This window comes from Helicoverpa zea, chromosome 31, assembly GCF_022581195.2.
Source record: "Helicoverpa zea isolate HzStark_Cry1AcR chromosome 31, ilHelZeax1.1, whole genome shotgun sequence".
Taxonomy (NCBI): Eukaryota; Metazoa; Arthropoda; class Insecta; order Lepidoptera; family Noctuidae; genus Helicoverpa; species Helicoverpa zea.
This window is the reverse complement of record NC_061482.1, coordinates 15,259,240-15,277,514: the sequence shown is the minus strand read 5'-3', so window position 1 is coordinate 15,277,514 and position 18,275 is coordinate 15,259,240. Positions and strand designations below refer to the sequence as shown.

General features: G+C 37.8%; 1 protein-coding gene across 1 annotated transcript; it reads left to right on the top strand.

Moving 5' to 3' along the window:
• The first annotated feature begins 497 nt into the window (after positions 1–497).
• On the top strand, positions 498–13,141 carry LOC124645343. The gene is made up of 12 exons (XM_047185151.1): positions 498–661; positions 4,099–4,271; positions 5,374–5,499; positions 6,344–6,544; positions 7,251–7,405; positions 7,760–7,904; positions 8,214–8,365; positions 8,633–8,846; positions 9,017–9,232; positions 9,507–9,671; positions 11,049–11,140; positions 11,573–13,141. The coding sequence occupies exons 1-12, from the start codon at positions 498–500 to the stop codon at positions 11,675–11,677; spliced, it is 1,908 nt and encodes a 635-aa protein (XP_047041107.1). The 3' UTR covers positions 11,678–13,141.
• Positions 13,142–18,275: the final 5,134 nt, after the last annotated feature.

The window sequence follows — 18,275 nt, the reverse complement described above, 5'->3', positions numbered from 1 at the left end:
GCAGTTAACAACTTTCGGTGATCACTGTAGATGCTTTGAACTATTACAGACAAAGAGCAAATAAACTTGGATCTCATGCATTCTATTAGGTATTATGAAATAATGTCAAAAGTTTTTTTTTAGATTCAACAATTCATTTTTGTATGTAACACTATTGCACTGACTTGTTATAATACAGCAAGTCGACTACGAAATGAGTTTATATTCCTCGTTACAGTACTTACATATTTTGCAACTCTGAAACATTGTTGAGAAAGACAAATATTTGCTCGGAAATGTAAAGACAGCTTGAGACACAAACTCGCACACTGCAAACTTTTGTCTGGGCTCATGAATCAGTATGAATATGAATGGCAGCACATTACAAAGATCAGGTATTTAGCCGCTATCAGACATAGTGAAAACTTTGATTGGAATCTAGTTTCAAAAAAGAATCATCGTCGGTTCAACTGAAAAGTCTGCAGCGTGCATTGTATTTACGTTTTTTCTAACAATTAATGGTGTCAGAAGTAGTGATCCTGAGAGCGGTGCGAGGTCGAGACGCGCGGCTGCCGTGCGGCCAGGGGAAGGTCTTCCTGGATGGCCCCGAGTCCTACATCCTCTGGCTTAGAAACGACCTTGAATACCTCTACCGGTTCCCGCTCGAAAACTCTGATAAGCGGTAAGTGGCCATCATTTCGTCTCCGTACAGCGAAAAGTCACTATGTCCGAAAAAAAACGAAAATAAGTTATCAATGTCATCTTGATGACATTCGGACTTAGTGACTTTTAGCTCTACGGGGACGATTCAACCACCAAATTAAGCTCCCCTTACACACAATTCGAGTTACACAGTAGTTTATAAAATTATTAATTACATACAAGTACACTTATCAACTGTAAAGGTTTACATACAGTAAGTACTTCAACTGGACTACACTCACAACTTGGCAGTTACATTAGCCTGTGAAGGGCTTTATCGACCCGGTTAGGCGCAGCTGAAAACCAACAGGTTGAGGCGGATAAGGAGATCACAATTATATCAGCACCCTAAGCCTAAACTATGACGAACTGCACTTAATCTTGGGAAAGTATGAACATTTATAGGCAATTATTGCTGATATAACGTTAGGCATCAAGAGTCAAACTCCTGTAGTTCTAATATCATGTTTGTCTTTCCTCAATTCCATCACTCTCATAGTCTTGAGAGACAATACTACGATACGACCGGAGAGTAATTTTCTCCCGAACCTGGAGTCGTACCCGAGACCCCGTGCACAGCTGCAGGCACTCATGAGTATTACGGCTACAAAACAAACTATTTATTGAACAAATAAGCACTAAGTCCTTATTAAGTGGTAAATAGTGTGCTAACTAATTATTTGTTTTATTGATAATATTATCCTTACGTTTTATTTGTTTACAATTATTTCTCTTCCCACGGGAGACCAAAAGACGCTCTATTATAATTCTAGGCCATTATTTTTCCTCTTACCTTCGTTCTAATTATACTCAAGAGGATTTAAAATAGTATGCTGTAGAAATTTGCACAGCTTTCGAGTTATTGAGCCGTAAGAACGTTCCTAGAATTCACTTACTGTTATATTTCATAGAATATCTATTACAGAAATGTTTAATTTAAATACAAATGTAAACGGAAATATTTTTGGTATTTATTAATAACCGTAAACGGGTTTGTTATGAGTTTCGAACATTAAAATATCTACGAGTATAATTTCAAAGTTCAAATTGAAAAAAAGGACGTAACTTTAAATACTGATGGCCTTACTACAAAAACTTTAACACCTGTTTTACACTTGTCTAAAATAATTTTGGCTGCAAAATGGACCATATGTCAACGTCATAATTTGACATTTTTTTAGACAAGTCTTAAACTGACGTTTAAAAGTTTTTGTGGTCAGACAGTGTATGGTTAGATTAGTTAGATAACCTAAATTACTAAATGACCCTTTTGACTAGAATAACTATGGTTGATGCCTACTTGATCACCTAATATTTACTTATATAGAAATACTACCTACTAATGACACAGTTTTACGTAACAAAATGTAGATAAAAGGTAAATGAGGATAGGAAATAATTAACAAATATAAACTATGTTGTAATTAAGTACGTTTTGCAGGAGAGCACAATATGTAAGCACAGTTTCATTAGAGCTCACTGGAATAGATTCTGTATGTACGTAATTGACATCAACATGTCCGTACATAGTTTCAGGAAAGTCATTCAGAGCTTTCAGCTTTGACCTATTCAAACATAATTTCAAAATGAAATGGACGCACATATTTCGCAATTTGCCTCCCTGTGCATTATTATTTCGTGGAAATTCGAAAAGCCTCAGATTCCAGATTCTCTGAACATGAGTAACTAACGAACATTTGCCGACCGTTAGCATTCGGCCGAGCGAACTTCGAATCCTGAATTCATGCAGCTCAGTGGAAAACTTCCAAGTTATGGGCACTTAGTTGTTCAAATTCTGCACATTTTCCTAGGCGTTAAGTTAACTTCCTGAAACACCAGAAGCAAGATCCTGGAATTTCTCCTGTGTATATATTAGTAAATCTTACGTTCGGTACGATGCACAAAATCCTCAGAGTTCTGCATAACTATTTCTGAGGTTTATTACTTGGGGCGTTTCTGAGGATTTTATGGAACTCTGGCTCTGTTCAGATACTTATGTCTCTATTTAACTAGACCCCAGTCTCGTCTAACAGGACGTAAGATTTTTTTAAAATATTCTTAATTATTTAATTTCTACTCATTTATTTCCTTCCATGTTGTACCAAAAGTGATAAAAATCCGTATTCATCTAAAGATATCAGTAAGTAACTCAGGCAGACAGTATGTTAATTTAATACGGAAAAGCAAACATACTTTGAGGACAGTCGGATAAATAAAGGAAAACATGCAGAAGTTGGAAATTCTAGTCCTTTCAAAGCTATTTCACATTGCTTTCATTAAGTTACTCTCACAAGATTTGCTTACATCTCATATACTTACATACTTATGTTTACTGAAATAAATGTAGTTATTTTAATAAATGGTTACCTACATGCTGCAGCATAGTGCTTCTCGGAACTAAGGATTTTCTGTTTAACGGAATACTATACATTTGACATGAACGTACTTATGTGGGAGGTTGGGAGGGAAACTTTGTATTCAGAAATGCATTACATAGAAATGTATATCATTACGTACAAATATTATATTTCAACGTTATTAGTGCGTTCCATTATAATGAGTTATTCATTATTAAAGCTTACACCATTTAAGTACTACGTTAATGTTATGCAATCATTTCAAACATGAAACAATTTGCTGAGGTTCGTTCATGCAAAAAGGATGCATTAAATAGGTTCAGCGCCAGTATTAGACCCGCACACTACAAACTTTTTAGTCGGCCGACAGTTTGATCAGACGCTTTATAATTATGGAAATGAATGGTACCTATATAGGATGCTCATAACGACGACCAGGTATTTGACCGAGTAAAAGCTTTGGTTGATTTTATAAAAAAAATGTATTTCCAACTGTCGGCCGACGTTTAGTCTGCAGTGTGCGGGTACTCTCACCTTTTAGTACAATCTATCATAAATCCTATCGCTCCAGTGACGCGTATGTAATCCCATCATCGAAGTACAATGTGTTAGTAACTCTGTGATGCAAATAGTTTACTATGAAAACCCTAACAACCAGGTTACCAAGGGATTAGTAGTGCATCTGTATAATAAAGAAGAGAAGAGCCTCAATTGAGAAATCAACCTAATGCAGTGGTCCGACCGGCAACGATGAACGAGAAACGAGCAGAATTAGAAACTATAAAAGAGTTGGCGATCAGCGAGTGTGTAGTTTCGATAGTTTTATCGCCACGCTATAAGCGAGTGTGCAAGTACAAACAAATGATCGATGATGAGAAATGATGAATGAGCTTCTGAAATCTGTTCTCTCGGCGACAACACTAATAAAGTGAGTCGTCGCCGGCAGTCATATCTCGAAATGTAAAACGGAATGTTTTCTCGCCGGCAGTGGGACCACTGCCTTTCACCCTACACATAAAGTCGACTATTCCTTGTTTTAACTCCATACGTTCGTTCACAGGATTGCCCTTCGTAACCACGTGTTTGGTACTCCCTGCGATTCCGGCTTCTGTCATGACTCGACCTCGTTGCTCATCAAGAAGGTTTCTGACCGCGACGCTGGGCTGTATCGCTGCCGAGTCCACTACCAAGCTTCTCCGTCTGTCGACTACATCATCGAAGTTAGGCTGGTTGGTAAGTAGCCTTTGTGGAACTCCTTTCTGTAAGACGTATGTTTAGCAAGTACTGAATTATGTTAATAACTGGCAAACCGCGGCATACATTCAACTTCGAATAAAATAAAATTTAAATCGTTTATTAGAAAAAATATGATGATGAATGATGATGTCCTCCTAGCCGATTATCGGCTACGGCGGCTGTTCTCATGTAAGGAGATTAGCCAACTGCGCAGGACATATTATAGTGCACAAGCATTTGCGCAGACACAGGTGCACTCCCTATTCCTTCACTCTCTTAGCCCGACATTTACGTGCTCTCCGATGCACGGGTGAATCAATCACCAACTTCCAGGCTTCGGGCTGCTTTGTGAAAGTCTTCTTAAACCCACAAAGCGATTTCGGCCCGACTCGGGAATCGGGGATCGGGAATCGTGCTCAGCAGCCACACTTGCGACAACTAGACCAACGAGCACGAACAAATATATAAATATATAGAAAACAATATAATAATTTAAATGATGGCAGTTGCAAAAGTTTAAAACTGTGGCGCATCAATTAAGACAAAATATAGGTATTTATGATTACATAAAACACTGTTATCTAAAATTAAAAATAATCCAAAATTGAAATACGATGATCGTGATCACGATGATGATGGTGATGATGATGGTAATGGTGATAATGATGGTGATGATGATGGTGGTGGTGATGATGATGATGATGGTGATGGTGATGATGATGATTATGGTGATGATGATGATGATTATGGTGATGATGATGATGGTAGTGATGATGATGGTGATGATGAATATTCTAAGATCTTGATCAAAATTATACCATACTAGCTTCTGCCCGCAGCTTCGCCTGAGTGGTGTGTTCACTAAAAAGTAGCCTATGTGTTAATCCAGGGTAGCTTTATCTATTTCAATTAAATCGGCCCAGCCGTTTTTGCGTGAGCATTCTCATAAACTTTCACACATGTATACTATTAGTAGTATATACCTTGAGAGTGGACTTGTGTTTGCGAGTGGTTGTATGTGTATTGTGTATGTTTGAGTAATAATTTCTGTAGCAGAACAGAAAAAAAGAATCTCACAATGATTTCTTTGATCCTTCAGAGTCCCCCGGGTTGCCGAAGCTTTACACTGGCGATGGAAGTCCGATCATCCAGGGCTACGTGGGTCCTCTGAGCCTTGGCTCCAACCTGGTGCTGACGTGCGAAGTCAAGGATAGTAAGAGCACAAGTAAACAATCACATGCTTTCGCCATAGATTTTATCCTCATCCCCTAGCTACTGCTAAAAAGTAGACTTCCTCTATGAATCTATCTGTTAAAATATTGTTTTGAGATTAGCCCGTTCGACCAAATAAACATTAAAAAATTGAAACTCTTTAGCTTTACAGTATTAGTATGTATATATTTAGCGCGTTCAGAGAGTCAACTCTATAATAACTCTAAAAAGTCGTGGTGGCCTCCTCTCAAGTATGAGGGCGCGGGTTCGATCCCAGGTCAGGCAAGTACCAGTGCAACTTTTGTAAGTTTGTATGTACTTTCTAAGTATATCTTAGACACCACTGTGTGACTGACTGTGTTTCGGACATGGCACGTTAAACTGTAGGTCCCGGCTGTCATTGAACGTCCTTGGCAGTCGTTACGGGTAGTCAGAAGCCAGTAAGTCTGACACCAGTCTAACCAAGGGGTATCGGGTTGCCCCGGTAACTGGGTTGAGGAGGTCAGATAGGCAGTCGCTTCTTGTAAAACACTGGTACTCAGCTGAATCCGGTTAGACTGGAAGCCGACCCCAACATGATTGGGAAAAAGGCTCGGAGGATGATGTTCAGAGAGTCAACTCTATCCTTGTACCAAATTTTATTATAATCAGTTCATTGGTTTGAAAGAGTGACAGACAGAGTAACTTTCGCATTTATAATATTAGCAGGGATAGGAAAGCTATGGGTACAGGCTAGCAAAATGAGAGAATTCAAGAAGAAAATTACATCTTTTAATTATCTAGTGTTTTTTACTATTCCACTGACAATTCTTATTAAAACCTTATCCAGCTCTAAAATTGGTTTATAATATCTACAGAGGTGCCAGAAACGGAGGTGTACTGGCGTCGCAACGGCTTGGTGACGAAGCGTGCCTACGTGTACCAGCCAGGCATACTGCGAGTTGACTTGCACTTGAACAACTTGACCCGATCTGACTTGGATGCACACTATGAATGCTTGGCCCAAAACTCTGACGTTACGGAGCCTCTGATTGCTGGTGTGGTCATTAAGATGTACTGTAAGTATGACAAACATAACTTTTTCGCATCTATGCGGTGCAAGTAGCTTGCGCATGTTACATGCATTACAGTGCGGGTCCAGGGACTCGCGCATGTACCAAAGCACAATACCCACCCGCGTGCTCTTGTCACTTGCGCATGTTAACTTGCTCCAGCTACATGGACTGTGTAGACGCGTGTCGTGTGTCGTGTAGACCCTTACAATTCCTTGACTATCATAACACGTCGTCGAGTCCGATGTGTTATGACAGTCAAGGAATGATTACGCAAAAACTTAGGACAAAATAATACGAATTACTTTACAAAAAATCGATTACTTGAATCCTCTGGCAGATCGTTGTACTATTATGGAGTTTCTTGCCGGCTCTTCTCCATGAGACCAAGTATTCGGAACCGTGCAACTAGTGTGACGTTTCATAGTAGCCTACAAAGACCTATCTATCTTCTATATAAATAAAAATGAATTGTTGTTCGTTAGTCTGATTAAAACTCGAGAACGGCTGGGCCGATTGAGCTGATTTTGGTTTTAAAATGTTTGTCGTAGTCCAGGGTAGGTCTAAACGGTGAGCAAATAAGGAAAAGGCGGTGCGAAGTTCGCCGGGTCAGCTAGTTTGAAATAAAAACATTTGAGTTTGACTAGTCATTATCATTGATCTCTTGTCGTGCGACCGAGTTTGTTGTGACTTACTGGTCGTGTCTCCGCAGTGCCGCCAATGAGCGTGGAAATCCGTTTGAACAACAACTATGACTTCGAGGCTGGCCAGCCTCGCGTGGTGGATTGTGTCGTCATCGGCTGCGTACCCCCGCCTGCCATCACCTGGCACCTTGGAGACACCATGCTTAGACCCACCGTGCACAAGGTGAGTGGAAAAAAAATACAGTTCTAGACTGTATGGTAATCGAATGCACGGTATAAATATTAAATCAAAATACCTTTATTTTCAAGCTGCATTGCATATACCTACATATTATATTATACAAAATTGTTTGTTTATAAATACGATAATATAAGTACGATATATAAAACAAATCAATACGACATTGTGAAGACTTTATTTTTGCTGCCCCGTTGGCTCTTGGTCCTCCCACTACACTACGGTGACAAATCATAAGTTACAAGCGTCAAACAATATGAGCTGCTTTCAATCTCTACGAGGTATGGAAAACCTTATCTTTTCTTCCATGGTTTTGTACGTTTAACAATGGCTTATCAGGAACTCCACGACGGAAACTACACGGTATCTTCGCTGACGCTGGCGCCCTCTCTCCGCGACGACCAGAAGAAGCTGGTCTGCCGAGCTCACAACTCTCACCTTCCCTCCGAGCGCTTCGTGGACAAGGTCACCCTGAATGTTGGATGTAAGTACCAAGCCTGTAGGATAATCATAACTCTATGTTACCAAAATTATTAATTTCAGAATAGCCGTGGTTTGTATGTTTCCCCATTTCACTTCTTTAAGGGAAAACGAATCACATTATCATTCACATTATCCATGAAGTATGTACCTAGTTACCTACTATGTAGTTTATGTTTTTGGTATCTATCATCAAATCGATTGGGTATCCTCAAGTCCAAGTTCCTTAAACAAAATTGATTATCAGAGAAATAACGAGAACACTCCAAGCTAATATCTGAACTTCCACGAAAACAAAACGTTCTCTCTGTAGACCGGCCGGTCTGCCAAATGGGTCGCGAGGAGAAGATTGGAGCTGTAGTCAGGGAAGCCGAGACTGTGACCTGCACCGTGGATGCCTCTCCCGAGCCAATGCAGTTCAGCTGGACTTTTGCCGATTCTACCACCTTGTACACCGGTGTCACTGTGAGTTACCCTAATACAATAATAAATCAATCATCAATTGTACGGAAGCGTGTTTAAAGGGGTTAGTATTACTTTTTCACTTGCCCTGATTAAATAGTTCTTCAAACCTTCCGATACGTACAGCTTGGCCTTAACCATGCGAGAATTCTACTGTTACACCACTTCTTGTTTTCTTTATTCCCCTGCAAAACGATATTTAGTCAAATAAAATTATGTTGAGAAACATACAAAGGTTACGGCATCATGGCTTATTCAAAAAAATTGCAGAAAGTCCCCGGCTACCCTCATAGATACTCATCGACCCTGACTTGGCTGTCACGCGAGGGAGACATTGGACAGCTTCACTGCCGTGCTACCAACAGCTTCGGAGAACAGAAGAAGCCGTGCAGTTTCAACATCACCTCTGGCGGGCCTCCCTCACTTCCCGACTGCCGCGTGTCACGGACTTACCCGAACGCTTTACGAGTGCAATGCAAGAAAGGTGACATACAAAAAAAGCTGACAATCTTGCATTTTAACAGATTATTCTGTCATAGTTTTCTAATACCTACTGTTATTTCATTAGTAATTTGTGACATGCATCAATTGTAACAATGGAATTGTTCGTATTAAGACAGGTACATAAATACATTAAAATTTTCATATCCTCAGGCTGGGACGGCGGTCGTCCCCAAAGCATTCACCTCGAAGTCCTCGATGAAGACGGAACACCAGTGCGAAACGTGACGGACGTGGCCGGCCACTTCTTCCTACCCGATATCGTGTACTCGCGCAATATGACGGCTGTCTTATATGCTACCAACTCCCGAGGCAAGAGCGTCGAGAATGTTATTGCCCTGCAGTCTTTGAAACCACCACCGGCTTCAGGTAAAGTATCTTGTTAACCTAATGTCGCGTTCATCATTCTAGTGGGAATGTTACAATTTCTTCGCGTCCGTCACGTCTTTTATTTTGCCTTAAACTATGATAACATTGGCATTGCGAATCTCCAGCGAAAGCGAACTGTTCTGTTCTGAAGTCGTTTTACTGCGGTCTTAAAATACACAATGTTCTCTGAATGGGCATTGCTTTGGCTTTGACTTGCGAACGATATTGATAGGTACCTAATTATCCGACTACATAGCTAAGTTCCCTTTTTCAGCTCTTAACAACTATATGACCAGTACTTGGATGCCGTATGTGGAGGCGCTCGTGGGGACCTTGGCGTTCATCATCGCTATTGTATCTATCAGCCTCGGAACTAAAGTCCTGATGGCAAGACGACAGAGTGCGGCCATGAACCCTGACATCATACCACGCAATGACGGTGAGTGTCAGCACTGCGTTACAGTATCAAATAATATTTGTTACCAGACATGTAATAATAATTCATTAAATGATGCTACAAAGGTTCACTTCTTACTAATGCTTACTTATATCTATGGTTGGTAATTAAAATTATTTAGCTAAAGGGTTTACCCTGACGCACTAGGAACTTTATAAAATGCCCAATGCTACTGGAGCTGCTTCGTATTCTAGTCAACAGTGAGGCGTATTTCACATAATCGCATAAAAGTCTACTTAGCCAGCTCATAGAGCTCATGCACCAACCCACAGGTTCACTATGCGGACCTAGTTTAATATTATGTACCTTTGTACCTATATGTTTGTTTTTTGCACAGATACAGCTCTCTGTATGATAGTGATCGGACAATATTACTTTGGTTCAATGCAGGTGATTAAGGCAACTGCAGTAGAACCCGCATTATTTCATTTCCAATATTGAGACTTTTCTGGGCTTTTGAAAATAAGATTTTAAGACAACAGACCCTGTTCTTCTTGTATACATAGTATGAGTTAAGAAGTAGTTGAAATGGGATTGGGTTATAAGCGGATTCTACTTGTAGTTGTGTTTAAACTAAACAATTTAAATAGTTCTGTCTTCCTAGAATCTAGATTCTGCCAAAATGTGACTTCTTCATTTTAATGCTGTCCATCAAATACTCTCATATGCTGCGAAGATTTCTGAGCTCGTTCTCTAAAGGCAATTTTTGTTTTTCTCTTCTGAAAACTACTGAATTCTTCTCTTATCTTTTTGAGAGATGAATCTCACTTAGTTTAGTACCAATAATCTGCTGACTGAATACATTTATTTACCATTATACGCTTTATTTGAGAATGTTGCCCAAACCCTTCGATCTTCCGTGGTCTTTCCATAGTCTCGCCCATTCGGAGTCAACTAAGCTGCTTCATTGTTTCAAAATGCCCGGATAATGCAACCAACCCTTATGACAAACTGGTCTTCCTTTATTACGAAGATACAAAATGCCTTCCTATTGAATGTGCATCTCATAGAGTTAGTAAAACTTTTGCTAATTATATACTTAGGTGATAGAATCCTAGGCCTTTTCAAATCCATGCTTGTTCTTAATGTTCTTAACTTTCAGCTAGGCATGACCTCAAGGTTCCAGACCCAATAAGCTTCAGGAATCCACTATCCATAAGATATTAATAACACAAATCTATGCTATAACTGCAATAATTAAAGCATCTGCTGTTTCGCTCCTCAAAGATCTTCTATGTCTCTTGCATCCACTGAAATTACCAGATCAAAACACGATATTATAATCGAGTTCACTAACTTTATGTGGACTTACCTATTTTAGTTTATCCAATGCAGATTTAATTATGTGTCTATTTTTAGGAGTTTTCCATCGGGAGCCGGACTTCATCCGAGATGAGCGGTTACTTGGACGAACGAATATAACTGTGAATCAGATGGCCGCATGTCAAAATGTATGTGTTTATACCTTTCAATACCTATCTCACTAATAGTATGTAGTTTAAGTAAATACGTTTTTAATGTTGCAAATATCAAATTAGTAGAAATTGATTTTGCTTAACTTTTTACCCGGTTGCGATCAAAAACCATGGTTAAAAGCTGGTCGATAAGTCTACTATGACCTTTATAGCTGCTAACCTGTAAATTGAAGAGTCTGTTGTAACTAGCAAGCTACTGGAAATATATAGGTAGATACGGTATGTATAAAATGAAGTCTGACTTTGGAAAGTCACGATGGACCCCTGAAAAATAATCAGGAAATTTAGGTACCTACATACCTACATACATTAATAGATCCTTTCACCTGATTTCTTTAATTAATTAGGTAATTAACGTCACCAACATCATTTTGTTCAGGTGCTAATTGTATGGTTGATTTGTTTCAGCAGTACTCTTCATCACCTCTGCCGGCTTGCCGAGTCCTTGTAGACTGTGGGACACATTCGTCTTCTGACTCTTGCCCGTCAAGCCCTCACTCATACTACGTCTAAACACCCTACGATTTCAAACACCAACTTGTTTCCATGGAACTACGGATGGTATAAGAATCTCTGTGTGGTTGCAAATTATAATATCAACGGCTAAAGCCGCATGCATACACGTGGGCGTTGCTATATCTCTACGATGATTATGTACACTACCTTACTTACTGACTGCAGTATTTCTACTACCACTGTAATCATGAACTAAGTTTAACAACTTTCTTTCTGTCGACAACCAATGCAATGATTAAAACGGCTTACGAGAAACCGATTTGTAGATTTAATCTATGTAAGTGTTTAACATTTTGATGTTTTGAGTAGGTAGTAGCAATTTACGATGTTACATTATTAGAGGTTTCAAATACGTAGTAATACCTAGTAACTAAGTCCACAGTAATCACTTAAACTGTGTTTCTTCTACACTTAAATCTGCATATCATTTTGAAGTTAGTTGAGTGAAATTAAAACAGAATTAGGCCATAATTATTTTTAGTAAGTACAAGACTTCAACTATGCTTTATTTCAACGTTCAGTTATCAGATGGATTATCGATTCTAGTCTAAAAATATTTAAAAGATTAACAATAAAATAACGGAAATCGAGCTTTTGGTCCAGTAGTTTTCAAAATCGTTAACAGATAGATGTAGAATATAAACTGTACTTTAGGTAGTTACAAATCTGTAGGTACGTATTTAATTAGTGTGATTAAAAATAATCATTCGTGAAAAAATATATTCATCAGTAGTAAGTATAAAAATCATAGTTTCTCTGGAATAATTCAAATGACAGGCATCTGGGTATTTAAAATTATAGGTACCGAGGGAGCCTATTTTTTTTTTAATAAATCCTTTCTCATAAACTTTGAAGGTTTTGTAAGTGATGGAGAAATTGGGAGTAAGAAGGGTTGGAACTAATAAAGCTAAGCCCAGTCAGGTACAAGGTAACAAGTGGACCTTGGACGACTGTATTTGAAGTGATATAGGAATAAGAAGCTTTTGTCTATGGTAGATTCGATTGGTGCTTTTGTCCAGAAATGAAATATTACTAACAAGCAAAGGTTTAATTCGTTGCTTATCTGTTAAACAAATTTTCATTACTCAGAAATTATTTTCAAACAAATTAAATAAGATTCACATATCAGGTAACATTTCAATAACCTATGAATACTTTTAGATATTACAGGAGCCTACCGTTGGAGAGGTAGGTCGTAAAAATAGAATAATTACAAGTCATCTAGTCATTATTTAACTTTACTTATTTTTTTCTGGGATAAGATAACTTTAAAGTTGAAAAAGAACCTTGTTTGACGATAACAAACCTGCGCAAGTTAACTGTTTTGTTAACTTACAAGCACTTGGGTACTTACATAACTCAAAAAAAAATAAGTAAAGTCGTTTACTTAATAGAACTTTAAACGTTGTTACTAATAAGCTCATCTATCGGCCAGTTTCTTCATCAAAAGTTAAAGTTAAAGTAATGTCTAAAGTAAAAGTAACGGTCAAATACGTTTTTTCAAGGCTAAAGTGACAGCAAAACTAATAGAAAAATTGAATTTGACCGTTACTTTTACTTTAGACATTACTTTGACTTTTACTTTGGCTTTAACTTTTGATGAAGAAACTGGCTGTAAGTCGTATTAAACTATTGTTAAAATAAGCATTTACAAGATTTGAAATAAAATCATTTTAAATCTGAACGATGTTACTCTTGTTTTATTTCGCATTATAAAGGTGCGCACAGACTTGGTACCATATTAATATATCTAACTTGTTTTTTATAACACGTCCAAGAATAGCAATTTTATGTAACCACTGTTGCTGTTCAGTAATATCCACAATGTCACTGCATGTTATATAACATTTTTTTATTTACATAGATATTTACAATACTTACATAAAACTAGCGTCAAAAAATTTTACATATAAAATTGTTGGACACATATTGTTATAACATCAGTGTCCACTTTAGGTATCTGAACCATGTTGTATAGCAATGTTGTAAAACGTGGTATGTAAAATAGTCTGTACCTCTACATACCTTAAGATCCCTAGTCCCCACGAGTAGGTGTGCCTATAAAATTCAGTGTAGATAAAAGAAGAGTGCGCTTCGGAAAGAAGGCTCCTCTTTTCGCCTCTGAACACATGACGACTAGAAGCAGCACCTATGTAAGTGAAATACTACGAAAATTATTCGCTGGCATAGGTTTAGTAGTAGTGTTTAGTTCATTTAGTCGGTACAAATTATAATTATAATCATCGTCGATATGTCGTAGCCAAACAACTAAACAGCCTACGAATAGTTAGTAGCCATTCCTCAGATTCTATCAAACAGCTAGCCAAGCTAGCTCTTTGATGAATAACGCCATTCAATCACTCGATTTTTATGAATGATCTTATTCTTCTATATGTATATGAAGACGAAACATTTTTTTTTTTGTATCTATGTTGTGGTAATCTGTGCCATTCTGCACTCGCCATGGCTGTATATCTGCCTCATAGACATAATATAGTAAACAGGACTGCGCACTTTTAACCAAAAAACGAGCCGAGTGAAACAGTTAGTACGGAGGCCGTCTGTCCCTTTCTGATAGGGTGACTATGAGATTAACTTGACAGACAAGACACTTGAACAGTTATTAAAAGACAAGAACACTTACAAACCTATCTATAAATATATTAAAAATACTATTAAAACAAATTAAAAGTGTAGTGAAGTGATAAAGTTTCAATGTAATAAACTATGACTTGACCTAGCCCGGCCGCAGACATCCGGTTTCCGGATACGGTTTCCTGATCAGGAATTCAGATTCGGGATTCCGTGTCACTAGCGCACACATTCGGTTTTTTTCATTCGGAATTTACATGGCCAGTACGTAAAGAGGAACCATATTGAAGGCACGACATCATGGACTATGACGAATTGATTGCTGTTGCACTTTTACTGGCGCTAAACAAGAAAAAGAGGAAACGACGTTACTGGGTACACCCGTCGAATGGTCAAAGATTATCCGAAAGTCAATTCTATGTTAAAACAGCTAAATTACGAGCATACCCAGAAGAATTATTTATTAAGTATTATAGAAAGTCCATTAAATCCTTTGATGAACTTCATAAATGTCTTTACTATATAACAACGGTCTTTACTACAATAATGGATTGTATTATCTGAATAAAAATTGATTATTATTATTATAAAGGCATAGATGAGAGAAATAAAAAAACTTATTATTTTTGGGTGTTTATTTATGTAAATATGTGTACGTTTGTTAATTGTTCAATAAACAGGATTTTTTTAATAATATTTAACACAAAAATAAAAACATATATAAAAAGCCAGTCACAGGCGGGCTCTGAATGCTCTGATACACGTCCATTCGGAACAGGGCTACCTTGATTCAGAATGAAAATTTCCGTATGTGTGCGGCGGTCGAACCAAATTGTTCGCGAACGCTGCGTTCGGAATGACGTCATCAGGTTTTATTCCGTTCTGAGTACCCGAACGCACGGAGAAAATTTTAAACTGAATGTCAGGTTATTTTCCGTCCGGAAAAAGTAAGAACGTGTGCGCTCTTGTGAACATTTTGTATGAAAAAAGAGCATTTCGGTTTCCGAATCAGGATTCCTGATCAGGAAACCGTATCCGGAAACCGGATGTCTGCGGCCGGGCTTAGGCCGGCAGCACACATCCGGTTTCCGGATACGGTTTCCTGATCAGGAATTCCTATTCGGGATTCCGTGACACTAGCGCACACATTCGGTTTTTTTCATTCTGAATTTACATGGCCAGTACGTATAAAGCCACTTAAGTGAAAACACGCATCATGGAGGATGACGAGTTAATTGCATATAAGTACCATATTGTTTTTAAAATTGTTATCTTTTTTTTTGAGATACGTCACTTTGTTATAGGACATGGGGCAATTTTGTATGGATTGTGATCCGCCTTCTTTAAACTATTTATCTTTTATGTATGCAAATATGTATATACTATCTTCTGCCAGCGGTTCCACCCGCATCCCGTGGGAACTACTTCCCGTACTGGGATAAAAAGCCGATAAGTAGCCTATAGCCTTCCTCGATAAATGGGCTATCTAACACTGAAAGAAATTTTCAAATCGGACCTTTAGTACCTGATATTAGCGCGTTCAAACAAACAAACAAACTCTTCAGCTTTATAATATTAGTATAGATTTGTTAATTGTTTAATAAACTGGATTTCATCTCTCAAAAAAAAACATATTATATACTAAAATAAAAAAGCAAGTGACAAGCGGGCTCTGATACACGTCCATTCGGAACAGGGCTACCTTGATTCAGAATGAAAATTTCCGTATGTGTGCGGCGGTCAAACCAAATTGTTCGCGAGCGCTGCGTTCGGAATGACGTCATCAGGTTTTATTCCGTTCTGAGTACCCGAACGCACGGAGAAAATTTTAAACCGAATGTCAGGTTTTTTTCCGTCCGGAAAAAGTAAGAACGTGTGCGCTCTTGTGAACATTTTGTATGAAAAAAGAGCATTCCGGTTTCCGAATCAGGATTCCTGATCAGGAAACCGGATCAGGAAACCGGATCAGGAAACCGGATCAGGAAACCGGATCAGGAAACCGGATCAGGAAACCGGATCAGGAAACCGGATCAGGAAACCGGATGTGTGCTGCCGGCCTAAGGCCGGCAGCACACATCCGGTTTCCTGGCGCTACTGGCGCTAAACAAGAAAAAGAGGAAACGACGTTACTGGGTACACCCGTCGAATGCTCAAAGATTATCCGAAAATCAATTCTATGTTAAAACAGCTAAATTACGAGCATACCCAGAAGAATTATTTATTAAGTATTATAGAAAGTCCATTAAATCCTTTGATGAACTTCATAAATGTCTTTACTAACTATAATGGATTGTATTATCTGAATAAAAACTGATTATTATTATTATAATGGCATAGATATGAGAGAAATAAAAAAAAAACTCATTATTTTTGGGTGTTTATTTATGTAAATATGTGTACGTTTGTTAATTGTTCAATAAACAGGTTTTTTTTTATAATATTTAATACAAAAATAAAAACATATATAAAAAGCCAGTCACAGGCGGGCTCTGAATGCTCTGATACACGTCCATTCGGAACAGGGCTACCTTGATTCAGAATGAAAATTTCCGTATGTGTGCGGCGGTCGAACCAAATTGTTCGCGAGCACTGCGTTCGGAATGACGTCATCAGGTTTTATTCCGTTCTGAGTACCCGAACGCACGGAGAAAATTTTAAACCGAATGTCAGGTTTTTTTCCGTCCGGAAAAAGTAAGAACGTGTGCGCTCTTGTGAACATTTTGTATAAAAAAGAGCATTCCGGTTTCCGAATCAGGATTCCTGATCAGGAAACCGGATCAGGAAACCGGATGTGTGCTGCCGGCCTTAACCATCGATATTTATTTATAGGATAGAACGTTCCGAACAAAAAGCTTGCCACACTGAAATAAAATAAAAAAAATAAATAAAATAAAATAATGTTTATTGTCAAAAAAGCAACTTTACATTGTGGTAGTTACCGTTGAGCCACAAACTAAGCACAGCTTGTATCTTGTGGCTCTGAGTAGTCTGAGTGCTTTAATATTGCTTATATTATAAAGTTACATAGGTACCAAATCTTTGGAGATGAAATAGTAAAGGGAATTATGCATTTCTTTGTATATAAATACAAAGAAATGCACTGCAGACTTTGCATTCATTGCCCAAAATGGCATATCAGAGCGATTCTGACACCTGCGTTAGATGGATGTCAATGAAAAGACAATTATAAAATAGAAAATACATATCAAGGTATAAACTTACACATATAAACTATTCAAGAGTCAAGTTAGTAAAATTACACGCTGTTCATGCTATTACAACGCTTGTATATCATACTTTTCATTTATAATTCAATTTTACAAATATGCATTAATTTGTTTCCCGCCATCTTAAAATAGGCATGATGACAAATTTTTAAATTCCTTTGTATGATGTAGGTATACGTCTATTTTATATGAAAAATTATTAATTTTAAGAAAATGCGAAGTTTTTTTATCAAATATTTGCCTTTTTCTCTGTCCACTTTGAATCCAGCGCGAAAACGCTTGTCAGTGTCATGTCGTCACTTGTGACGTCACGACTGAAATTACAAGACGCAAGTTAACAACGCTCGTGCAATAATTAAGTTTTTTGTGTTATTAAATATGAATTCGAAAGTGCATAGGTGTTGTGGGGTCCCCCAGTGTAAGAACACATCCAAAACAACTCCTGATAAGTTATTTGTGTACGTTCCTCACAATAAAAAAATACGAAACAAGTGGCTTAAACTTGCAAGGCAAGATTCAAAAGCAATATTGCCCAGGGTACAACTTTATTTTTGTGAAGATCACTTTGATGTAAGTTATTACATAGTTCTCTAGATTCTAGCATAGTTTATAATGTAAATAACTATTTCGAGGTTAGGTTTCATCTCTCATTGCTGTTATATTACGCATTTTATTCATATCATATCATATCATTTACTTATAACTAAAATTGTTTTTAATTAAACTAATATTCTAACATAGAAGTTTTTTTAACTAAACTAATACACTTACATGGA